The sequence below is a fragment of the Mirounga angustirostris genome, unplaced genomic scaffold (genome assembly GCF_029215605.1).
Source record: "Mirounga angustirostris isolate CCGP_5_RB_7025 unplaced genomic scaffold, mMirAng1.0.hap1 SCAF_11, whole genome shotgun sequence".
Classification (NCBI taxonomy): Eukaryota; Metazoa; Chordata; class Mammalia; order Carnivora; family Phocidae; genus Mirounga; species Mirounga angustirostris.
In genome coordinates, this window is record NW_026991719.1 from 11901417 (window position 1) to 11927724 (window position 26308).

At 45.6% G+C, this 26308-nt stretch overlaps 1 protein-coding gene across 16 annotated transcripts in view; it reads right to left on the reverse strand.

The window, feature by feature from the left end:
- Positions 1–26308, reverse strand: part of PIR (pirin) — a 103156-nt gene that overhangs the window by 58975 nt on the left and 17873 nt on the right. For 11 of the 16 annotated variants that reach the window (XM_054507301.2, XM_054507319.2, XM_054507317.2 and 8 more), the window contains 2 exons: positions 13436–13519; positions 9972–10178 (listed from right to left, as the gene is read on the reverse strand). In XM_054507301.2, coding sequence (XP_054363276.2) covers positions 9972–10178; positions 13436–13519 — 291 coding nt within the window. The remainder of the gene's footprint in view (positions 1–9971; positions 10179–13435; positions 13520–26308) is intronic. The other 5 variants (XM_064573783.1, XM_064573781.1, XM_064573784.1 and 2 more) reach the window with 1 other exon arrangement.

The following is a 26308-nucleotide window of genomic DNA, read 5'->3' on the forward strand; positions in this document are numbered from 1 at the left end:
ATTCGCAGAACCTCCAATTGATGTCTAGAGACAGAAGAAAATGAAATTGAAAAGTAAAAAGAGAGAGAGAGAGGAGAGAGAGGGAGATAAATGACCAGAAAAGTTTTACATGGTAAAGATGATCATTTTTCCCATTTTTGTGCTTAAGACAATGAATATATATGCTTTGAAGGCCTTCTTCAAGCATGGAGCTATTCCACTGGGTCTTTCCCCACCTGGAAGCAGAAACACCTTATGAACACCTCTGGGGCTTCGTGCTGTCTCCTTCGCATTGTCTAGACACTTTCCATCCTTCTTCGTCGGGTCAGGTGGCTCCTGTAGACTCGGGCCTGCTTTTCCTGAACCTTCAGATTGGGCTGAGCCTCTTATCTAGTCTGCCTTCCCCTAAAGCCGCCATGTTCACCAGTCCGGTGACACCACAGTATACTACTGTTAGCAGCTGATGTGTCTGTCCCTTCGACTGGGCCCTTCCAGCTCCCTGATTTCTGTCATCTTTTCCCCCATACCTTCACAGGGTCTCGCACACAGCTGGCCCTCCATACATACTTGCTGAGCTCCACCAAACTATTTCCCTTTCTGGGAAATCCTTCCAATTCCCCATGGCCAGTATGGAAGTCCTTCCAGGAATGGGAGGATCTGACGGTTTCCTAATCTCATTTTGCGAAGTCAAGGGAATCCTCAACAGCCCAAGGACATGCTGTGGATGATGAAAAGGATTCCCTGTGCTTTTAAGACCACAACACGCTCCTCCTTTAACAGAATAAACCCTATCAGTGATCTAGAGCCCATGTGAGTTGAAATTTAAAAATTCTTGTCCATCTTGGAGTACCTCTACCAATCCACAGGAGCAGAATTCCTAAAGCTTCATGGAATCAGACTGGTATCTGAGACCAAATTTTCTTATCACCTTTCATCCTGAGTTTGGTCAAATTGTTCATAAGCTATGTGATCCTGAGCGTCTGTGCTTTGGGCAAAAGAAAACACTGTGTTTGCAGCTATTTGTAGCATAATTTCATTCATGCCAGTACGGGTCTTTAAAATACTGACATGTACCTTGTTTATATCTGCAAGAGCTCAGCTTTCAAGGCAACACGCAAGAGCCTCTGAAACTCTATGTAGCCGTCCTGTATTTTTCACTCTGCTTAGAAAAAAAATATGTAACGTGTTCCTGGGGAAAGACTTACTATCTCCTGGAAGTCCAACCTTGACAGCCATACAAGTGATTACAGTGATCTGTAAAGTGTCCACTCAACTTTATTGAGGGAAACACCTGGGCTCTTTATGGCTTTCGTTACTCTTATTCTAAATCTCCTGGCTAATCTGTCATCCTGATGACCAAGGGCAACGATGTATGAACGGCACAGGAAGTAACCTCTGGTTTAAAAGTACACCTACCCATTCTTCACTTATTGCTAGAAAAGGGCTTGTTACCACCACTGGAATGTGCTTCCTAGGTCAGCGGGACATCGTGAAGGAATAATAACATCTGGCACCCTTTGTGCACACCAAGAATGGTATTTCGGGGGTGAACAGAGCATCCTGGGCAAGAGCAACCTTTTGTATATCGGATTTGAGCAAATCCTGACCGCTGTTTATGTGAACAATCCTAACTGCAGATGAAGTGCCAACCACGGCTGCCTACCATAGGACAAGTCTTTGAAGTTGCCGGATGCATTTCTTTCGTGTCCTCATCTTTATTCATCAAGACCAACAGACCGAATTGTGCCCATTCTCAACACTGAATCAGAACCAAGTTTTGCACTTGTCTGTGGAATGATGCTGATCATCCGCTCGGGCTCCATGGCCTGTGGGGGGAAGTTCCTATGGAACGGGCAGCTTTCTGAAATTCGAGAGAAGAGAAGGCTGCACGCAGCACTCCACCCTACCTTATCCTCAAACCATGCCTCTGACAACCCTGGGAGAGAGGGAGACGACGGGGGTAGATGCATACAGCCAAGGTCAGCTGTAGGCAAAAATCTAGGAGTAGACAGACTTGGTCTTGGATTTCCCTCCGGCCCCATATTTTACGCCGTCTCCTTTTGCCTGGTCACAACCCCATGAGGATCTGGTTATCCATGCAGCCTGCCATCATGATCCCCAAATAGGTATCACACTCCTACTACCCACGCCTTTTATCCACACCGTTCTAAAACATGACCCCTGCCCCGTCTCTTTTCTTTCCCTCGCTTTACAAAGCACACAAGCAAAATCGATGGTCCCTCCTCCAGACTATCACGGAAGCTTCGCGTGCTGCTGGCTTCACCTTTCACGTATCATATGATACCTCTGATGTGTGCCAGTTTCCCTTCGCCCGCTAGACCATGACCTTATTTGAGGACGGTGGTTGTTTCTTAGTCACCTATCTCCAGGGCACTGCACGATGTGCACATAGCTGGTGCCTAATGACTGAACGAACAGAGCTCACAGAGAAATGGGACACGTGGATTAAATAGCTGTCAGTCCCAAATCCCACAGGATGTGGAAATAGATGGCTGTGTAGGGATCTAGGGCAGCTGAGAAGGCTTCACTGAAGAGAGGGGACATAGGCTGGACCTTGGTGAATGGCAAGGAGGTGGAGATGGTGAAATCCTCAAGTCCACGTTTCTACAGGACTGCACTTCACCATATCCTTTCCTGGCAAATGCTGTTGCCCTCGCCCTGTGTCAAAGGGAGACCAGAGGGGCACCTGGGCAGCTCAGTTGGTTAAATGTCTGCCTTTGGCTCAGGTCGTGGTCCTGGGGTCCTGGGATCGAGTCCTGCGTCGGGCTCCCTGCTCTGCGGGAAGCCTGCTTCTCCCTCTCCCTCTGCCTGTCCCCCCCTGCTCATGCTCTCTCGGTCTCTCTCAAATGACTAAATAAAAATTCTTAATAAAATAAAACAAAACAAAGGGAGACCACAAGGTTCTCTGCCTTGTGATGATATTTCCTTTGCTCTTTCCCAACACCCACCTCTTATTTATTTAAGGTCTCAAGAGGGAAATTCGGCCAGAATTCATTTGGGTGACTGAATTTCTTAGGTGGGACTTTAACTTAGCATTCCTCATAGCATCTCATTAAACATGGACCATAACAAAAACAAAACAAAAAAAATCAATGGAAATAACAACTAGAGGAAAATAAAGACCGTTATCAGGAAGAAACATAAAATCACATCATTAAAAAGCTTGGGATTCCTAAAGTGGTCAAATAATACTAGGTTTCCAGAAACTGCCTCATAGAGATAATGGCCATCCTTTTTTTTAAAATGTCCACTTACTGTTCAATGTAACATTGAGTATTACAGTATTTTTCTTAACTCTTTCTTCTTTCTTTTTTTAAAGGTTTTATTTATTCGACAGAGAGAGAGACACGGCGAGAGAGGGAACACAAGCAGGGGGAGTGGGAGAGGGAGAAGCAGGCCTCCCGCCGAGCAGGGAGCCCGATGCGGGGCTCGATCCCAGGACCCTGGGACCATGACCTGAGCTGAAGGCAGATACTTAACCCAGGCGCCCCTTAGCTCTTTCTTCTATATTTGTATCTATTTTTCTTACACTGAGAATCTTGATTCCCAAAAATATTAACAAGTTAACTCATTGGTTTTTATTTCACAATATACACAAAACTATTTTAAAACTGTAATGCCAATACTAACAATAAATGATGGGGTCAAGTTTAAAATTTTTGTGCTTTTTTTCTTTAGAGTACATCCCACTAAAAATGTACTGTCAGAGAACTATGTTTAAAAGTCCTTAAAATAGATACTTTTCTCTGTGTAGTTATGTTGCTGAGAGCTTTATACACATTTTAAGGTCTTCATTTGTTTCTGTTTGTTTTTGATTTTAAGATTTGAAGTTTTTTTCCTTTTCTGGTGTGACTTGATATTTTAAATATGTAAACATTTACATCTTTCAAAACTGAAAAGAAAAAGACATATGGAGAGAAGTGTCAGATCCGTCCTTACCCCCCACCCTCACCCCAAAGGGAACAGTTTTTTAAATACCCAGTTTTTAAGCCTATCACAGAGTGTGCTGACTTAGGAATACAATAAATGAACAGAGAAGCCTTTGGAAGGGACGATTCCTTTCTGGGCAGGTGGCATTTCCCCTCGGCTCACTCTCTGGGGCAGCTAGAGCCGGTTCTCTCCAGTCCCCTTCGTCAGGAGCACACAGTGCCACTTACAACCTCTGCCACTGTGAGAATATTCATCATTCTTTTTTGAGCCAGACCCATGAACTTGTCGGCATACCTCAAAGGCAAAAAAAGAGGGGGGAAAAAAAAAGTGTGCCTGCGCTACCTGTTTTCATGATTTAATAGTTTTTTAAATGCTACTTTGAGAAGCTGTTCTTCTGAGCTCGGGAAGGAAAGAGAGGGCTCCCGTGGAGGGGCCAGCTCTCCCCACATCACAAAGTGAATGGGAACAAACTCAGAAAGGCAGAGGAGCAGGGGAGCCGAGACGTGGGGGGGGGGGGGGGGGGGGGGGCAACTGTAAAGTCTGCAAGATCTGCTTAAAATGTGCCAAACACAGAGTTCAACTTATCCCGGAAATAGAGAAATAGGTACAATGCAAAAATGTTCTAAGTGTACTGTTCAGTATTAGGACTGCCAAAAACCTACTCCTGTTTGGATGTACTATCAAGGTTACTTCCCTGAAAGCCACACACACTCCCTATATATTTTAAATCCAACTAAGGTGCAAGGAATACTGACAAAATTGTATACTGGTGATAAAGTGTTGCAAATGACATTCTGCCTTTAAAGTTTCCTGGATGCAAACAGAAGCTCTTTCTAGCTCTGGTATAGGAACAAGTATGTGTGTGCTTTTTGGTGGAGAGACATGCACGAGGGACACAGGGTCACCCAGCGCCTGCCGGAGTGAAACCAGAGTGGGGGGTGGGGGGATATCCAAAAGGGACACACTGAAAGCTGGTAAGCACGCCCCCTACTAGAGATCAAGCCACACCTTGAAAACCGACAGGAAAGATGCTAAAGCAGAGAAGATAGCTTCCTGTGGACCCCCAAGCCTCCACATCTCTGCCCATCCCTGTTGTCACTGCTTGAATTTAAGAAACCTGCAGGGAACAATTTGGGTCTTGCAAAACAGCCTAGTATTCACATTTAAAGGAAAAAGATCTTTTTTTAATTTCTCTACTTCGTAATCCCTTTAGTAGTTTAAAAATGCAATTTAGCTAATTTTACTGTTCTCTCAACTTTTTAATTAGCTCATATTAAGCTTATTGCAATCATTCTTAACCCCTAGATTGTCTACCTTCTTACTACTTCACCCGTTTCTCCTATTCCAGCATTCATTTACATTGTAATGATTTCACTTATGCACTTAGGAAATGTTCATGAATTGTCTGGTATGTATCAGGCACTGTTTCAGGTGTTGAGGTACAGTGGTGAAATCTGAGGGAATGACAGGAGATGCTTGGCCGACACTTTTTGGAAAGTGAATTTTGAAAATGTTGATTATCATCCAACACGTGGATATACAATCCGTCCATCAGAAGGAAGATCCTTTTCGTTATGTCTATAGGCCACATGAACAATGTACAAAGCTTCTGCAAACTAAAAGCAGCAAATACTTAGAGCTTATTCTGCACCAGATACTGTTCTAAGTTCTTTACACATATTAACCAATTTAATCCTCTCGACCCATTTTACAGATGAGAACACTTGGGCCTGGCAAGCTTAAGTGGCCTTTCTAAAGTTACTCTGTGGTGGAGCTGGCCTTGAACCCAGGCAGCCTGGCTCCAGGTTGCCTTTTTCTGACCCCAGTGGGACTGAGGCCTCCTTAAGGTTTGCTTCTGACACAGTGGAATTTAAAACAGCAGGAGACAAATAGAGGCATTATATTCCAGAGAGAACGGCCAAGAAACATTGCTGATGGGCTGCCTGGTAAGGATGGAATGGGCTTTGGAGAATTTCATACTGTCATGAAATAAACATGTGATTTTTGACCTTCCAGAAGTGACAGAAACTATGCAAAGTATCCCATTTTTATCCTTTCCTCCTTTCAGCCTTCACTTGAGATCGTGATGTTCTGGCAGAATTTTGCTCAAAATTGGTTGTGGCTTCCCGAGTGCTGAGACATACACAACCTGGGAAGAGGGACACATCTACCTTTCAGACTGAAAAAAAAAAAAAAGGACTTTAAACAAGCTTTTAACACCCTGCACAAATGGATGTCGAAACTAAAATCCAGAAAAGTTAGGTAAGATTTGCCAAAAGCCACAGAGCTGAACCTGAACACCTTCCCTAGGCACATAATCAACCTGTTCCTCATGACGAGTCAACTCCTGTGTCTTGGATCCCACAGTCATTCATTACACATATGACAAACAGCACGGGCATCATCTGGGAGCTGGTTAAAAATACAGACTTGTTGGGGTGCCTGGGTGGCTCAGTCGTTAAGTGTCTGCCTTTGGCTCAGGTCAGGATCCCAGGGTCCTGGGATCGAGCCCTGCATCGGGCTCCCTGCTCCGCGGGAAGCCTGTTTCTCCCTCTCCCTCTCCCCCTGCTTGTGTTCCCCCTCTCGCTGTGTCTCTATCAAATAAATAAAATAAAATCTTAAAAAAAAAAAATACAGACTCACAGGGCGCCTGGGCGGCTCAGTCATTAAGCATCTGCCTTCGGCTCAGGTCAGGATCCCAGGGTCCTGGGATGGAGCCTCCCCTCGGGCTCCTTGCTCAGTGGGGAGTCTGCTTCTCCTTCTCCCTTTGCCTCTGCCTCTGCCCCTCGCCCTGCTCCTGCTCTCTGGCTCTTGAATAAATAAAATCTTTAAAAAAAAAAAAAAAACAGTCTCGCAGGCCACCTGGGTGGCTCAGTCAGTTAAGCGTCGGACTCTTGATCTCAACTCAGGTCTTGATCTCAGGGTCACGAGTCCAAGCCCACCCAGCGAAGAGCCTAGTTAAAAAATAAATAAATAAATGCAGACTCAGGCCTCACAGGACAGGCTGAATCAGTCCGCATTTTAACAAGCCTCCTCCCTCCCCCCCAGGTAATCCATATGAATAAAGTTGAAGAAGTGCTGGGATGGTCACTAACTCCATTTTCTAGATATTTTAGTTGCAGGAGGGGAGCGGTCATTGACTCCATATTGGCTAGAAGCACATCCATCTCTTGAAAGTAGCTTCCCAGCCTCACCTTGTAATTGAACTTAAAATCATCTTCTGATGCAAAACAATCTACAGTTTGATTTAAGGTATGTCTAGGCTTTTAAGTCTCAGTCACTCCTTGGTGAACAGATATTAAGCCTTCAGATGTAAAAAAAAAAAAAAAAAAAAAAAACTATGTTTCTTATGAGACCTGGAAAAGACATGGCCAATCCCCCATCCTTACAATGACTCCTACTGCTGTGTTTTCTTCAGAGCAGGTTAAATGCCTTTCCCGAATCCCCGCGAGTCCCTTTAGGACAGACAGCAAACATAAATCTCAGCCCAGCTCCTGCCCAAGTGAACATGAACTAATCAAAATAATAATAGTAACAGCTATCGCTCACGTGGTGCTTACAGCGTGTCTGATGCTGTCCGGATAGCTTAAACATATCAAAAACTCACTTAATCCTCACAGCAACCCTGTTACGGATGAATACAGTGAAGCACAGAGAGGTTAAGTGGCTTGCCCAAGGCCACACAGCTAATTCAAGGTGGGGATTCCAATCCAGGCCGGCTGTCTCCGGAAGCCATGCTGGTAACCATAGCGCCACACGGCCTCTCAAAAGTCAAAGTGATGCTGCCCAGGGTTCCAACAGTCCCTTAATAAATTGCTCCCATAACAAAGCCTGATCGTGTACTTAGGAGAATGTAGTTCACTTCAGAGATTTTACTTGACAAAAAGAAAAAGAGAGGCCAGCAACCACTAGGACATTGTTTTACAAAGTTAAAAAACATGACCTCTGGCCTCTCATTCTTGGTTGTGATCGCAAAGACCATACATGCGGTCCAGGGCGCCTGGGTGGCTCAGTCGTTAAGCGTCTGCCTTCGGCTCAGGTCATGATCCCAGCGCCCTGGGATTGAGTCCCACATAGGGCTCCCTGCTGGGCAGGAAGCCTGCTTCTCCCTCTCCCACTCCCCCTGCTTGTAGTCCCTCTCTCGCTGTGTCTCTCTCTGTCAAATAAATAAATAAAAATCTTTAATAAAAAAAAAAAGACCATGCGGTCTGCTGCTTGGGAGTACTTGAAAATGTCCTTCTGCCTGTAACTGGAACCGGCTCCAACATTAAAACTGCATCGTGTTGTCTATAAATGAGAAGCAGTTGTGAACTCTAAGGATTCGTGATAATAATGGCTTTGCTTATCTGTTAAATCCATGGTCTCATTTCTCTTTTTAGCTGCAGATAGCTTTTTTTCTAAATGAAATCTTAACGACCATTCCAATATACATGACTGGGCAAAGCCTTGTGCTTTGGTTGGGAGTGAAGAGGGGAAAATCTCTTGACCTCCACGATCAGTATCCCCTGAAAGGAGGTCCCTAGAACCCCAGAGTTCTGGAAACCCAGAATGAAAAATAGCCCAGGAAACAGAATGAGCCGCTTAGCTTCTGCATGAATTCAGCTCTCCTTAGGCCTCCCTGCCTGATCCTTCCTATACACGGCAATGTCCTTCGCCTTGTACCAGGAAGACGCCGCAGGATCTGAATTCTGCTCTGTGGAGCTGAAAGGTAGGACACATTTGCCATACATTTGAAAAGGGCACTACCCAACATTCAGCAAAACAGGAGATATAAATACACACCGGTAAGTCCCAACCAATAATCCTGACCAACCTGTTAACCATGACACATATTCCACTGAGTGGTTGGCTAGTAGCCACTGCCAAGCCATTATCCCTGTCAGTGCATATAAGTGACATTTAAGTTTACAAAAATTAGTGTTTAAAATAGTTTTAGGTGCTGACCGCCCACAGGGAGAATGGCACAGTGGTTCCCAATATGTTGATGCTCTCCGCCCCAGGTGGCATTTGTGAAACTGTGGATACAGCCCTCCAGATCCCCGAGGAACCCTTGTAACCATTTCCGTGCCCCCAGCCCAAACTCAACGGCCATTAGGTAATGACTTCGAGGAAGAGAACAGGAAAGCCCAGCTCCCTTGCCCGGGGTGGGTCAGGACAACCTGAAGGCAGACTGAACCTTTTGGAGTCCCTGTCCTCTTTGCGACTTTGCTTGAGAGGACACCCTTGCTTGGCTCCCTTCCCTTCCTTGCCCTGGTTCCTTCTCCTGTTCTCTAGGGGCACTTCCTTTACAATAACAGGAATTCCCAGCTCAGGGTTTGCCTCTGGGAAACGCCCCCTAAGAGACTACACGACCCGGCTCACTACCGTGCCACTTCATTAGCACGAATCATTTGGCCAACCCAGTGGCAGTTAATGAACAAGGGACTTGAGCCACACCCTTCTCCTACCACAAATATGTCCATAATCTTTAGCCTCAATTGGTCTTATTTGATCAAAAAGGTGGGACCCTAATCCTAAATATTATAAAGTCTCAGCTGAGAAGAATGTACAGGGCATGGCATGTGTGGGTTAAATCAATGTTCAAGTTAATTAAAAAAAAAAAAAAAAACCCTTTCTATGATATAGTAGTGTGCTTTCCTTACTAAGTTGGGCTTAAATGATTTAAATAAATCTTCAAGGAGTGGAGCTGGTTTGGGTTATTTGTCTCTTAAAGGTCACAAACGTGCAGTACCAAGGAGCTATAAAACTGTACAATAAGTGAGAGGCTATAATTCGCACACATCCTTAGACCTTGAAAATTGCTTTTGACCACACTTTTTATACGAGCTTGCTTTCTTGAAATTTCCCTAACTCTATGGGTTTGCACGTAGCAAAAAAGGTCTGGGTTCCTTTGGGTTCCACTTCTTCTGACACCTCTGAATCAAGTCCACCCCGTGGGATGTGAACTGTGATCCACCCAGCGAGACCCGGAGACCCCGATGGGGCCAGCCTCACGTGACTGCACACCTCGGCTTTCACAGACCCGTAACAGCGCAGCTCACCTTTATTCCCAGGGCTTCTCCAGAAATGACGGCAACCGTCACACCATCCTTACTGGGTTTGGGGATTTCTTTACTCTTCACCTCCTGGTAGTGAGGCTCCACCATCTTCTCTGAGCTTCGCAAATTAACCCACAGTTGGAGGCCATGGGCTGGCTCTTCTGAGCAAGGCATCTCGGCGTGCAGAATGCCCCGGCCTGCGGTCATCCACTGCAAACAGCGGACCAACAAGAAGGAAATGTAACCCAGCCTCTAACAAGTCTGCAGGTGGGGCAACTGTGTCATGGGGACTAAGCCAGGCCCCTTACAAGCGCTGCTTTCGGGGTGGTGAGGAACAACAAAGCAACAGTGACAACTGCTGAAGCCATTTCCAGGATTCCAAAAGCTCTGCAAGCTTCCTCATTTGAATTCAAAGCATCAGACCTGAAAGTCACACAAACGGAAGGCTCTTCGCTTGGGCGCCCCGAGTCTTAGACTGAGCTCTGAGACGGGGAGCTGCAGGGGGACAGTATGCCGGGAACCACTCTCAGGAGCTACACCTTACGTGAAAAGCACACGACCAGGCTGGGGGAGAAGCCAAGGCGCAGCGCAGTTACAACGGACGCCTCGGCCGATCCAACACGGAGCTCCAGTGTTGGCTGAACCTTCCGAATTGTCCCAAATTGAGACGAGGTGGCCGAGCTTTCCTATCCCCACATGGGCACGCCATTAACCGGGACCCAAGCCGCAGCGGGGAGCACAGCCGTGGGAGCACAGGCGGGCAGAGACCGCGCCTGCTGCAGAGCGCGGGGCCCAGGATAGGACGCAGCTGAGAGCCGCCGCTAGGCCCTATTGGCGCAGCTGGAGGCCATGGGCCTCCGCCTACAGATCCGTGAGGGGGCCCGCGGCATCCACTGCCCCGTGCCCAGGGGACTGGTCTGTGCTTGCTCGGTTCCGCTAATGGAGCCCTCACTACCTGGCGCAGTAATTGCCTCCACCGGTGTGCACATTCTGCAAGCATCTGTTTATGTCTTTATCGAGAGCGTCATCAGGGGCCAGCCCCAGACACTAACCTCGGGACCTAGGGATGGAACATGGCAGACAGGTTCCCCGCCTGTCCTAGCTTGGCTTCTGACACAGAAATCCCGAGACTAGGAGTGAAGGGCAAGTCTTTCTTTGGGACGTGCTATAGAAAGCACAAGTGAAGAAGGAAAGAGCAAGCTCGGCAAGGGAGAAAGCCAAAAAGGGGTGGGGACGAGCAGGGGCCATCTGTGGGCCCCCGGGGCTCACAGATGGGTAGCCAACTCCCATCCCTCTCTGACAAGACTTCTTCTGGGGGTGTCCAATCCCGAGCACATCCGGAAGCTGAGAGCGCCCTTGGGCAGTGTAGCTGCGCGCGAGATGGACAGCCGTGCATGCGCGCACACACACGGGGACTGCTGCCACCTGGACTCGGGGGTGGGGCAGAGGGCCAAGAGGCAGGCCACCGACAGCATCCTCCAGCCGGCCCTCGTGCGGAGAAAATTGTACTTGGCGCTGGCGGGGGAGCTTACCTGAGGGCGGAACCTTCAGGCTGGGACCCAGACAAGGAGTAAGAAGTAACCCGGGAAGGGCGAGAGGAAGGGAGTCCATACAAAGGGAACAGCAGGTGAAAAGACTCTGAGACCAGAATGGGCAATATCCGTTCCCAGATCTGAAAGAAGGCCACTACATAGTTTAGTTTTCTTTCTATCACTAAATCTAAATAGATTTCCATCTTCCATTTGACCAGACTGATGACACCTTCTAGTACAGGGGTCTGCTAATGACAGCCCAGGGGCCAAATCCAGCCTGCCACTTGATTCTGTACGTAAGTGTTACTGACACACAGACGCGCCCGTTCAGTGACACGCTGTCTGTCTGCTCACATGCTGCGAAGGTAGGACAGAGTGGTTGCCACATATGGGACTATATGACCCACGAAACCTAAAATAGGTGCTATCCACTTCTTACAGAAAACATTCGCTGACCACAGCTCTAACACAACATGAAGGAGATCTCAGCACTGCCCCACGCTACGCTTCTTCCATCTGATGGCAGCTATTGGGGCTCCTCAGAGACTTGGCCTCCCGTGTGTTTTTCTGTTTTGTTCAGTTTATCTCTCCATATTTTCAATCTACTTTTCATACCTTGTTTATCCTTTTTTAGATATAACCTAGTTTGGCAGGAACTTTCTTAATATGTACAGCCCACCGATTAGATTTGGAGGGGGAGAGAGATTTCTCTTTTCCACCTCGCTATTTACAAGCTCTGAGGCCATGGACGTCTTTTTTCAACATCTTTAAATCCCCATTCTCTCATTTTTTAAAAAGATTTTATTCATTTATTTCACAGAGAGCGAGAGGGATCACAGAGGAAGAAGAAGACTCGCTGCTGAGCAGGGAGCCTGACGCGGGCTTGATCCCAGGACCCTGGGATCATGACCTGAGCCGAAGGCAGACACTTAACCGACTGAGCCACACCCAGGCACTCCCATTCTCTCATTTTAAAAATGAGGTAAAAAGAATACTTACTTTAGAGAGATTATTCACATGAAAATGCTTTCAATTTCATGTTCATTGAAACACAATTCAAATATTTGCAGTTAAAATTCCACACAATATGTAAATAATCCCAGAAAGTTCTTGACATTGAGTTCAGACTTACAAACCCAGCAAAGAATACCCAAGAGTTGCTGGGGCTTCTAATTCTAATGTGTCTCCAACAAGCCTAGGACGGTGGCAAGATTTGGATCATGGTCTTAAGTGACAACACTTACCCCTGCAAACAAGTTGGAAAACAAAGAGTAAATTGTCGCGGGATGCCTGGGTGGCTCAGTCAGTTAATCATCTGACTCTTGCTTTCGTCTCAGGTTGTGATCGCAGGGTGGTGGGACCGAGCCCTGCATCAGGCTCCACGCTCAGCTCCGAGTCTGCTTGGGAATCTCTCTCTGCCCCTCCTCCTGCCCTCACTCTCTCTCTCAAATAAATAAATAAAACCTTTTAAAAAAAAAAGAAAAAATTGTCACAAATGCAGTAGAAAGGTCTAGAAAGATGAGGACAGAAAGTGGTACACTGAGTTTGGCCATGGGGACATCATGAGTGACCACTGCCTGAGCAAACCTAGAGGTTTGGGTGGATGTTGAGAGAGGCCAACCCTGATTTCTGTGAGTGAAGCATGAAATGGAAGATGAGTAAGTTAAGACCATCATCCTTGATTATGCTCTTGAGAAATGTAAGAGAAAGACTAGTTGGGAACTAAAAAGTGACTGAGGGGGTCAAGGAAAGCTTGAGGGAATACAAGAAACCAGTGCAGGTTTCTAGGCTGAATGGAAGGATCCACAAAAAGGAAGAGGTCAAAAGTTTAAGAGAGAGAAGGAGGAAAGTGTGAATGTACTGGAACTGGGTGAGAGCAAGCATGCACACCCAAAGGCTATTAAACCATCAGCAATTGCTTATCTTCGGCCATACCTGCAGGTCTCCTGGGTTCATCTGACCAACATGTCCACAGAAGTCTTCATGGGCCATGCTGCCACCCTCCAGGAGGTAAGATACCTTTGACAAAACAAGCAGAAGAAAAAGTTGGTGTTTGGCAGCTATGAAGAACTGTTCACTTCTTCCATAGAAAATGTGCTGAGGAAAGTGTCAGGGGTGACCAGGACAGTAGCACAAGCTGAGAGAATGAATCTCTAGTGAAAGGACCATGCTAGTCCATACAATGTCTCTGAGAGAATTCCAAACAGGAGCCCCCTCTTCCATGTAGATGCAGCCCTGAGCATGCCAGAGCTCACAGCCAGGTGACAGAAGCCCCCACTCGTCCCCTCAGCCTACCACGATGGGTCCTAGAGCTCAGGGTGAAAGAGGAGGCTCCCTTCGAAACAGCTGGGCCATGTTACCAAGGCCATGTTCAGCCAGGTGTGTGGGACGACAGATTTCAGGTCTCCACACCTTCCCCTAAAAGCTGACTTGAGAAATCCAAAGGCAGTGTATTTCCAACACCAGGCATACAAACTCGCTTAGGTGCTCGATAAACCCAAGTGAAACATCAAATGAATTCATATAAATTAAAGCCAACTTTTCCAGGGGCATGTCCATACTAAATCTAAGAATGGAAAGAAATTCTGTGCTGTCCGAGAGAGGAGCCACTAGCCGCGTGTAGCTATTTAAGTTTAATTAAAGTGGAACAAAATTAAAAATTCAACCCCTCAGTTACACTAGCCACATTTCAAGTGACAAACCCCTGGTTCTCCCCTTCCTTTTAGGTAATCAGCCTGCCCACAGAAAGCCAGTCCATCTGGGAGGGGCCAGCCCCCATGGCCGTGGCCTTCACAGGTCCAGCACAGCCGGTGAAATCTGAATAAAGTCTGCCTAAGTTTCGCCCACATACGGTATTTGGAAGCTCAGCTACATGCAGATAGAAGTCACATTCTCCAATATCAGCTTCATCAGAAATAAGGTATTTTTTCGTGTCTGCCATCTTTCTTACTCTTTCATCTTCTCAACTGGCTCAGAATTCATGCTGGGGAAACAGGCCATCATTTACTCGGCCTTCTCATACCCCAACCGTAGGACAATTAAAGACCTGCCTACTGTCAAGCTGTTGAAATCTTATATTGTAGCCTTATACTAAACCACCTTTTTCCTGAGCCAACTTTATTGGATGCCAGTTCCTGAAACCAAAGACTTATATAGAGCATTTATGACAGGAGAAATCAGGGCTGGCTGACATGAGGGCCCTCCATGTGTCATCCTGCCAAACAATGACACTGAGGTACACTCTGTACAGAATGGTCTCAGCAGCAACCTTTATCCCAGCAGGTGACAGGCAGACAGCTATGGAAATTGGAGGCTCTAGGTTGGGATGGTTAATTTCCTGTGTCAACTTGACTGAGATACACGGTAAAATGGAACTTGCTATACTAATGGCAAGGATGCATTTTCCGATAAGCGGTATTGGAACACAACTGGCTGACCGTATGAGTAAAGAGAGTAAGCCCCCACTATATACGGAAACGTGTTCCAAATGCATAGAAGATTTAAACGTTAAAAACACACTTCTGAGGGCGCCTGGGTGGCTCAGTTGGTTGAGCGACTGCCTTCGGCTCAGGTCATGATCCTGGAGTCCCGGGATCGAGTCCCGCATTGGGCTCCCTGCTCGGCAGGGAGCCTACTTCTCCCTCTGACCCTCCCCCCTCTCATGTGCTCTCTCTCTCTCATTCTCTCTGTCTCAAATAAATAAATAAAATCTTTAAAAAAAAAACAAAAAAACAAAAAAACATACTTCTGAGATCTAAATCTACGGAGACAACAAGAATACAAAATGTCAGCACAGACCTATCTTTGCGGTGTCTATTATGATAGCAAAAAGACAGGAACAATCCGGATGATGGGTCTACTAGGGTACACTCACCTAATTATGGTACAGCCATACAAGAAAATATTACGCACCTGTTAAAAAGTGACGTAGATCTCGATTCACTGACACGGAAAAATGAAATACTATTTAATCAAAGAAAGCAGGTTACTGAACAGCAATTTTATTTAAAGAGGTCACATACAGTGATGAGTTTAAATGGGTTCATTTTAAAAGATTGTATCTTGTCATGTTACGGTGTGCGTGGAGATGCCTGGACGGACACACCAAAATGTGGACAGTGGTCTTCTCTAGAGGGTGGAATTGCAAGTACATTTTATTATATCCTCTTTCCGCTTTTCTGATAGTTTGGGTCTTCTGCAAGGAGTAGTTTACTTTTTTACAACGGAAACAACTTTTGTATCTTGCGAAAATAAAAAGATGCTACCACTAATCAGCGAATGAAAATAAGTGATATGCTTTACTCTGCAGAGATGCTGGTGAATATTTGTTCCCTCTTTAGGTGAACAGGGACTGGCCAGGAAGGCTGTGAGACGGAAGGGAAAATACAAAGAATTGGAAGAATAGCGCCATACTATGTGAGAGGACAAAAGCAGTTAGCTCTGACCTTAAGACGTTGCTAGACAGAAAAGACCTAGAATTAGTATAGAGGCCAAAATAGGAATGAAGCACTTAGGACCTCATGCAAAGCTTAAAAATGGAAGAGGACAAATAAAAAGCTTCCAAATCTCAAACAACCAGTCAAACTAGAAGGAGCAGTGTCTAGAATTGCTTTCCTTTTCCTGTTACGCATGCATTTTTAATTAAAATAACTGCATAATAAAGGCAATTTTCATTCTGTTTGGGCTGAAGCTTTGGGTTCTAAAAGGAGTCTCTTTCAAATCGTATTCCTTCCATCCCCAAAGTTTTTTCAATTACCCAAGCCTAGGGACTTTCAAGTTGTTAATCATCTAAAAATAGGTCAACTTGAAAAAGCAAATTGTGGTGAGCATGACTCATTTAAAGATGAAAATTTACGCAGACACCAAAAGAGGTTTGCGTGCGTGTGTGTGTGTTGCAAGTTTTATTTTAGAAAAGCAATGTCAACGCTGTTTCTAAAAGACAGAAGATAGTTATCTCCACTTTTCCTCTACTTTCTCAGTGTGGATGTCCTCTTTTCTCTGGTAATACAAGAGTAAACACCATCCTAAATACTATAAAATCTGAATTAGAGAAGTCTGGTCAATGAAGCTTTACAGAGTTCATAATGCCTGCCTTTTACTACTTAAAGCAAAAACCCCATACTTTTAGCCATTGGGAGGGAAAGAGATCAGAAACCAATGACCCCTTATTTATGACTTTTATTTTATTTATTTATTTTTCTCAAGTGCTATAAATGCTACACTGAGACTTTAAGTATAAATTAATGCCTGCAGCGGATTTTTTTTTTTTTTTTTAAACCCAAGCAGTACTCTGAGTTGACACAATCCAGATGATTTTTCAGGACATTACATAATCTCAAACACCTGGAGAATGGCCGTGGGTGGTTGACTGAACTGGGAGTGTTATGTTTAAACTCAAGAGTTGCGTGTGTCTCATTAAGAAATCTGTAATCTGAAACAGGTGTTTTCTTAAAGGACTTGCCATGCGCCCTGATCCTGCTCAGTCCTTTCCCCTTCTTAGTCCTAAACTTTCCATGCATCTTCACGAAAACACTTTGGCTTCCTTGTCAGTTCTTACTTCTTGTTACGTTCATATATTCGGGAGGAGAGAGACACAACACCAAAACAGGAACAAAAGAAAAGTGGCACTTGCGATGTGAAATTTAAGAGCTATCAATTAATTCTGAAGAATGACAGCACAAGACAAAGTAAAGTTTGTTGTTTCTTTCTGGCTGGTATTTAGAACGACAAGTGTGATGATCTCATTCAATGTTTCTCAATGCAAGACTTTTTCTTTAAAGCAAAACGTTTATATTATAGATAAAACTATGTTTACTTTTAATTTCCACGGGCCCCAAATGGTGGCTTTTTTTTTTTCTATTGGTAGCTGAGTAAGGAAAAAGAGAAAAACAAAACAAAAACATGGGTTGAGCCCATGGCTGTTGAGAGAAGCCAGCGAGGAACATATTGCATAATAGAAGCGGCTAGCAGGTCTTCGAGGATAGAAAGGTAATGTTCGAATCCATACAATTAAGGACCCACGTTATTTACAAAAATGTTTTAATTACTTGGGCAATCACCGAGACATCTGGAATATTACCCCACTGAATAAGCTCATCCAATCCCGACCCCACATAAACACCTTCACAAGGGCCAAAAGGCGGTTTTCACACAAAAGGAAAAGATAACCAGCACCATTTAGGTATTCAGCCAAATATTTTAAAGCTCTACTGGGTCCTGCCTTGTCATTTCCTGTCCCAACCCTGCCCCGGGGCCAATGCTGTAGGGACTCCCACCGCACTGCCCCCTGCTGGCGGGCCCCAGTCTTGGCGAACCACTCAGGCTCTGGGGCTCCTGTTGGAATCTCAGGTTTGCCATTTACCAGGTGTGAAAGGTGGAGCCAAGTCCTTTAACTTCTTGGAGGCTCGGTTTCTTCGTGTACAGCCGAACCTAGGAGAGGAGCTCACCAAGCGTGGTGAGTACTAAATCAAAGTGCCAGCACGTAAGTGTTCAGTAAGTTCTGGAACCAGCACACGTGCCACACTCCTGCTAGCACAGATCCTATTCGTGGGTCTTCCCTCATGCTTCCTGGAAAGTAGTTCTCCTGATATTCTCACCGCTCACTTCCTCACTTCATTCCGGCCTCTGTTCACACATCGTCACTGCCTGAGAGGACACCCCCCAACCAGCCCGTCACATTGGTCTGTCTCTTCTTTATCCTCCTGTGCTGACTTGTTTCTTCTTCCTCGATTTTTCCCAAAGGGACACTATACCATACAATTATTTGGTTATTCATTGTCTGTCTTCCCTAAGAAAGCATAACCTCCCTGAAGGTTCCAGCCCAGTGCTGGCACTAAAGAAAGATCTTCAGAACGAATGAATGGATAGCAGCATCTCGTATCTGCATGGCATTTCAGCATGGACAAAGCCCTGGATTCCGAGAATGTATTATCTACATATCAGTGTTGAAAACAGCGCGGCTTAGTGTGCTTAAGTTCACGCCATTAATAAGAGCAGAGCAAGGACTTAAATTAACATTTTGTCTCTGAAAATAAAACCATTTCACCCTCCCATGCCGCCTCGCAATCTTGGCAGCCCCGCATATGCTATGAGATCTGATGGGAGTTGCAAAATCAGCCAGGACTGGGGCGCCTGGGTCATTCAGTCGGTTGTGTATCTTGATTTCAGCTCAGGTCATGATCTCAGGGCCGTGAGATCAGGCCCCACGTCGGGCTCCCTGCTGGGTGCGGAGCCTACTTAAGATTCTCTCTCTCCTTCTGCCTCTGCCCCTCTCCCCTGTTCATTCTCTCTCTGATAAGAGAGAGAGAGAGAGAGAGAGAACGAACCAGCCAGGGCTGCCAAGTGCAAGGGCTTTAGGCGAACTGGCCACCTCTGGCAAAGAAAGGTCCTTGTGCTGTTGTATGCAAAGCTGAAAACAGGCCTCGGGAGTCCTGGGTGAGGTGGAGAAGAGGAGGATGGAGGGACAGGCAACCACAGGTTCCTGAGAGGAGGCACTCCCAGGGTCCTTCCTTGGTGTGGACATGAAGAGCCCAACAATGTCTAACTACAGAGAAAAGAACAACTGACTTTATTTAGGCAATTTTCCTTTTATATTTTTCTGTTACTCCCATTCGCAAATGTCTCCCAAACCTACCCATTCTCCTTTCCCTAGGAGTAAAATATCTGGCATCCACATCAAGGTTCGATAACAATTACATTCCTGAATCCAACTACACAGGTGAGCTGAATCACGGACTCCCTCAGAACCTTCCAGGTGCTTCTAGAACCCTGGGGCGAGGCCAGGAATGCCCTTTCTCTTCAAACCCCACTCAGGATTCAACCTTTTGTGGAATCTCTTCAGACAAACTACCGCTGGCTCCTCGTGTAATCATCAGGCTGACAGCACCTACATCTCTTAAAAGTGCGGTCAAGGTGTTCACGCACATTGTGTTATCATTCCTGTGTTATACTGAAGGGGCCGCAAGGGAATGGTTTGCCAGCTTCTATGATGACCCGAATTTCCCACATGCAAAAAAAGTGTTGTGTCTGCAGCCAGGGTGAGCAAGTGGATGGTTGGAAGTATTGTTGCTGAAGAGTGCCCTCTGCTGATCCTAACAGTGTGTGCTCGCTGTTTTTGTCCCATCGGACCTCACGCAAAGAGGGCTAGGCCTCACGAACAGAGCCGCTGATAACTAAGCATGTCTTCTAGCACGTGCGTAGGGTCTCTGCTTCAAGACCGTGTGGGGGTGGCAGGTTACCATCTGGACGTCAAGGGACCAGCTCTGTTGTGGTGTAGAGGGAAGGTTTTCTGCCCCCACGGTCTCTAGTTAAAAGCTGTCAAGGAAGACACCTAAGAATGAATGAAGGTTTGGGGCTCACAGGGCTCTTACCGAGATGAGTTTAAGGGATTTCCCTCTTGTTTTAATATTCTGTAAAGATTTCATTTTAATATTTAATTTCATTAAGTAGCTGACATCTTTAGATGGGTGCATTATTCCTACTCTCTGATTCAATTCATTGTAAGGATTTAACTTGTCAAACTTCTGGCCAGTGTGTTCATTGTGCTTGATGTTACTGGGTCACACTTCTCAGGTTTTGGACTTCAAGAAGCAATAAAAGCAACAACAAAAAACAACCCCCCAAACAAACAAACAGAAAGAAGCCATGAAAACATTTTATAATAAGGGGGCCTGATAGAAGGATGTCAATTTTTTATCTTTTGCCTTTTTTAATAAACTTTAGGGGTAATTTTAAATCTCTTTCTTTTTTTCCCCTCTTTGCAGCTTGCACAGGGGAAATGTCATCACAAACTCATAAACAGGAAGTTAGAAATCACCCAAAAGGAACACAATGATCGTCCCTTCCCGACCTTCAGGGAGCCACCACTCTAGCAGGGGAAACTCGACTAAAATATGCAGATAAGAGAACTTAATACTAAAAAGAAATACAGGGGCGCCTGGCTGGCTCAGTCAGTGGAGCGTGTGACTCGATCTCGGGGCTGCAAGTTCAAGCCCCACGTTGGCTATAGAGATTACTTAAAAATAAAATCTTAAAAAAAAGAAAAAGTACAATTAGTCCCTGTGGAAACACAGGAAAAGAGATTAATTCTGATGAGCAAGAATCTGAAGGGATGGGGGAGTCATTCATGGAGGAGGCAGCCCCCCACATGGTCCTTAAAAGATTGCACTACTTGAGGGGGGCGCCTGGGTGGCTCAGTCCGTGGAGTATCTGCCTTAGGCTCAGGTCGTGATCTTGGGGTCCTGGGATCGAGCCCTGCATGGGGCTCCCTGCTCGGCGGGGAGTCTGCTTCTCCCTCTCCCTCCTGCTCATGGGCTTGCACTCTCTCTCAAATAAATAAATAATCTTTAAAAAAAAAATTGCACTACTGGGGAAAAGCTGGGGTGTATGGGGCAAAAAAGTACAGAGAAGGAGGAAAAGAATTTGTAGGCTGTAGTAAAAGGCCAGAAACAATTAAAGCAGGAAGTTGGGATCCCTGAACCACAAAAGCACTGGGTCCCACAGTAAGTAACAGAGAGACTCTTGAGGTGTTCACAGCTGGGGATCCATGTCACAGGTCCAATCTCATTTCTAATGGTATTAACTTGACAATGTTTTGAGACAATATCAGATGTATAGAAGGGGAACTCTGTTCCAGAGGGAGTGGTAGCATGGAGAGTGGACAGGTGTGGGCCTGGGATCGGATGGGCCCCCCCACACCCCTACGTGGGCTGTGTGACCTTGACAAGTCACCACTTCTGAGCCTCTGTTTCCTCGTATGTAAAATGGGGGGGGGAGAACAATTCCTACTTTTCAGCATTGTTGTGAAGCTTGGAGGTAACGTACAGAAGGCATGTGGACCTTCTCATAAAGCTGGTAGCTCATACTGCATGGCAAATTTCCTTTGGGTTTAGTCCCATATGGTCAGGCATTTCATTTTTTTTTTTAAAGATTTTTATTTATTTATTTGACAGAGAGAGAGAGACAGGGAAAGAGGGAACACAAGCAGGGGGAGTGGGAGAGGGAGAAGCAGGCTTCCTGCTGAGCAGGGAGCCCAATGCAGGGCTCGATCCCAGGACCCTGAGATCATGACCCGAGCTGAAGGCAGATGCTTAATGACTGAGCCACCCAAGCGCCCCTCAGGCATTTCATTTTAAGAGAGTCTATTGATGGAGAATCCTGAAGCAGCTTGGCTAATAGTGTTGAAGATTTACAAGGAGTTTAGTTTTTTTTCTAAAAGATTTATTTATTTTGGGGGGGCAGAGGGAGAGGGAGAGAGTCATAAGCAGACTCCACACGGAGAGCGGAGCCCGACACAGGGCTCGATCTCACGACCCTGAGATCATGACCTGAGCTGAAACCAAGAGTCCGACGCTTAACCGACAGAGCCACCCAGGCACCCCGGCAAGGAGCTTTGCATCACATAATGATCTCTGTTCATTTACTCTGGACTTAATTTCAGTCTCACTTCAAAAGCGTTATTTAGCGACATGAAAGGAGGTGTAATGACTGGTTTACGGTCGTTATCACGTCCCGTCTTCCAGAAGTGTCTACTTAAGAACTCTAGGAATGTAGTCTCTCAGACATGAGTGGTTTCTGTTTGTAATTGTAATGGGGTGGGGGCGGGGCAGATGGGGAAAGCTGCTGGGAATTCATATGGATTGCTTTTGAAGAACATTTCAGTTCACTGCTACTTTCCCGCGTGTGACCCGTGCTTCTTGACATAGGCCGGGGTTGGATTCTCTGCTGTGGGAACAGGCCCCTGCACTGCAGGATGGTGGGCAGCATTCCTGGCCTCTCCTCACTAGATGGCAGTGGCTCCCTCCAGCTGGTATTAACCAGAAATGTCTCCAGAAACTGCCACACCGACCTCATGGAGGCAGGGTCACCCCTGGTTGAGAACCTGACACACACAGTCTCAAATCCCAACTTTTAGACTTAAGATGGCGCTAATTTAGAAGGACAGCATTAACTTGGGAGTGTCGGGATAGAAAACATTGGCCATCTGTTCGTAACTGGAGCTCAAGCACTGCTGTGAAGACCTTCCCCAATAACAGCCCAACCTATAGCTTTAATCCCACCCCAACCCTACACATCCAATTTTTTAAACATGTATCCCACAGAGCTTTTATTTTATTTATTTTTTTAAGTAAGCTCCATCTAGGCCCAACGTGGGGCTTGAACTCACAACCCTGAGATCAAGAGTCACATGCTCTTTGCCGCTCCCAGTGATTGTGCTCTCCTGCTCTCAATCTGTCAAATAAATAAAAATCTTAAAAAAAAAAAAAAAGAGTCACATGCTCTACTGAGCCAGCCAGGCTCCCCCCACCCCCTACACATCCAATTTTTAAGTCTGACTCCTTACTCACTATTTCTAGTGTATCCCCATACCATGCCCTCTACCTTTTCCTCCATTGTCCAGAGACTTGTATCTGATTCCTTAAGGTTGTACTAAATGGCCAATTCCCCCCGCCTTGAAACTCTCCCAGACCTTTCTGTGAGAAATGCTAGCTTCTCCCTCAGAATGTGAAACTTCATCAACGGGACTTCTCTTGCTCCTCCTTAAGTGTTTTCTGACAGTCTGGCAAACTAGAAGTCCCCTGCCCCCACCCCTTCTGAACTCACCTTCACGTGTGCGTGCACGCTTGCGCACATGCGCACACACACACACACACACACACGATTCTAATTTCCTTTTGGCCAAGGAAGTGTTAAAGAGGAGAATGTCATGCTTTTTAATCTGAGGCATTCCTTTACATTTTGTGGGACCCTCTAACGGCACACAAATGTCTCCTAAAGGAAGCTGCCCCTGGGTCACCCTCCCCATTACACACTGGCATACAGTATTAGCTTAACTGGTGGACTGGCTGATTTTATGTGGAGAGGGCAGACCCAAGTTGGAGGCCTGAGCACGAGTTCCCAGAGGGCCAGGGGGCATCAGGATCTTCACCAGCCACGAGAGCACTGTTGATCTTCAAATATGATATGTGAAGAGGGAATTCTGAAAATAGTGATATTTAAGTAACCAACACACGTGGCTCAAAACTGCAAAGGTACCACAAGAAAAAGAGGGTTAGAGTGAAAATGAACTCTTTCTCATCACTCATCACTCAACCTTCCCTGGAAGGCACAGGCCCGGCTTCCTGGGTGTCCTCTCAGAGGTAATTTAGGCATACCCAAGAATCAAGGCCTAAGTGGGAATCCCCCAAATGTCCGTCAAGAGATGACTGAATAAACAAAATGTGGCAGATGCATACAGTAGATAATTATTCAGCCATAAAAAGGAATTAAGTTCTGACACGTTACAACATGGATGAGCCTTGAAAACATTTGCCAAGCGAAAGAAACCAGACACAAGATGCCACATATCGTAGCATTCCTTTTATATGAAATGTTCAGAATAGGCAACCCCATAGAGACAGAAAGCATGGTTGCTACAGGCTAGGGGGTGTGGGGGTGGGGAGGGACTCTCGGTGAGTATGGGCTTTCTTTGGGGGTTGATGAAAATGTTCTGGAATCAGTGGTGATAGTTGCACAATATTGTGAAAATACTAAAAACCGCTAAATATTTTCAAAAAGCCTCATGAGTATGTATCTCTATCTGTCATTAAGCGTTTATTTTCTAAGCGCCATCTTTTGGACTTGTAACGTGAATTTTTGAATTTTATTTTCTTTGCATTAATGTAGCACGTAGAAATAATCACTTATTAAAATAGCCCAGCTTGCCCATAATACCAATGATAATAAACCATTTTTTTAAAAGATTTATTTATTTATTTGAGACAGAGAGAATGAGAGAGACAGAGAGCACGTGAGAAGGGGGAGGGTCAGAGGGAGAAGCAGACTCCCCGCCGAGCAGGGAGCCCAATGCGGGACTCGATCCCGGGACTCCAGGATCATGACCTGAGCCGAAGGCAGTTGCTTAACCAACTGAGCCACCCAGGCGCCCAATAAACCATTTTTTAAAAATAAAGGTAGGGGCTCCTGGGTGGCACAGTTGGGAGTCTGTTGAGTGTCTGACTCTTGATTTCGGCTCAGGTCATGATCTCGGGGTCGTGAGATCGAGCCCCGAGTTGGGCTCTGGGCTCAGCTCAAGACGAGTCTGCTTGGGATTCTCAATCTCCCTCGCCCTCTCCCCTTTCCCTGCCCCCCACCAAGCAGGCTTACGAGCACACCCTCTCTCTCAAATAAATAAATAAGTCCTTAAAAAAATGCAATAAAAAAATTAAAAAGAATAAAGGTATAGTTTTTTGTTTTTTATATAAATCCTACACTATGCCACAATAATTCTGTCACTTTCCAACTATCATGGAGATTATTCTAGATTAGAATGGATCAAGCTGTGGCATTCTTCTTAATTACTATGTAGTATGTCATGTATATGTCATTGTATGGACACATGTGTTTAAACCACTAGTTCTCATCTGGGGGCCACTGGGTGGCCCCACTCCCCCAAAGCAGGCAATATCTGGAGATATTTTTTGTTGTCACCACTGGAAGTGGGGGGAGCTGCAGGCCTCTAGTGAGTAGAGCCCGGGGATGCTGCTCAACACCCTACAATGTACAGGACAGCCCCCACAGCAGGTATCCTCTCAAAATATTACTAGTGCCCAGGTTGAGAAGCCCTGATTTAAGCAGCCCATGATCAAGGAAAATGTAAATTATTTCCAATATTTGCTTTTATAAATGATGTTGAATATGCCATCTTCCAAATATAGAACTTCCTTATATGTCATTTCCAGACACATAATGATTCCCCCATTATTTTGGACACTTACTTTGTTCCCCTTTTTTCCAACTTTTTAAAATTGGAATAAACATTTGTACAGTAAGCCTTTGTTCTTACTTTGGTTTTTTTTTTTTCCAGAAAATTATTTAGACTTCTAGAAGTAGGATTACTGTGTTTAAAGGGGCATAACTTTTTCCTCTGAGATATACGGAGAGGGGATATTTCCTAGGAAGGGGATATTTCTCCTAGGAAGGGGATATTTCCCCCATTCTATCTGGTTATTGCTTTCATGCAATAAAGTGAGTAATCTTCACAGAGTGATTTTATATCCAGCCACTTACTAAGAGGTTTTGGTTGATACTCAGCACAGAGAGAGGTGAAGGTGGCTTTCGCTTCCTTACTATAATCTGTTGAGCCTCAACTCCAAATCATGCCAAACACACACAGAAGCTAAAACCTACATGCGTGCACGGTAAGCACAGCTTCTGGACAAATCCTGTGCCCTCCATCCTCCTTCAATCAACATCACCACCCAAAGCTGGATGAGGCCATTGTAGGGTTTGCTTTTAGTACCGTATTACCTACAAATAAATAATTTTTCCTCCTCCTCTCCGACAGCTGTGACTGAGTAGCTCCGAAGCTTCCAGAGCCTTATTAAATCATAATAGTGCTGGTAGAGAGCCTTATCTCTTTTTTTCCTCAAATTAGCAGGATTAAGTCTAATATCTCAGTGTTAAGACACAACACGAGAAGTTCACTGAAGAGTCTTCATGATATTGAGAAAGTACCCTTCTTTCCCAGTTTTCCTAGAGTAAGTTTTTGTCTTTGCAAAATGGGTTTTGACTTTAATCAAGTTTTTTGTCCCCCCCAACCCCCAGCTTGGCTTCAACAATTGCTATGGCTTGGTTTTGAGAGTACACAGCAAGCTAGAAAAAACAGGCTGTGTGGGCTCGAGGTGTGAATCACCAGCACCCTTCCCTTCCTCACCAGGATATGGTCCAGGCGTTGCATGCAAATGCTGCTGGCTGCCATCCAGCGAATAGGAGTGTGGCCTTTCCGATGGGCACACCCTTGCAAACAGGACCGGTCTGTTCTCCTGGGCA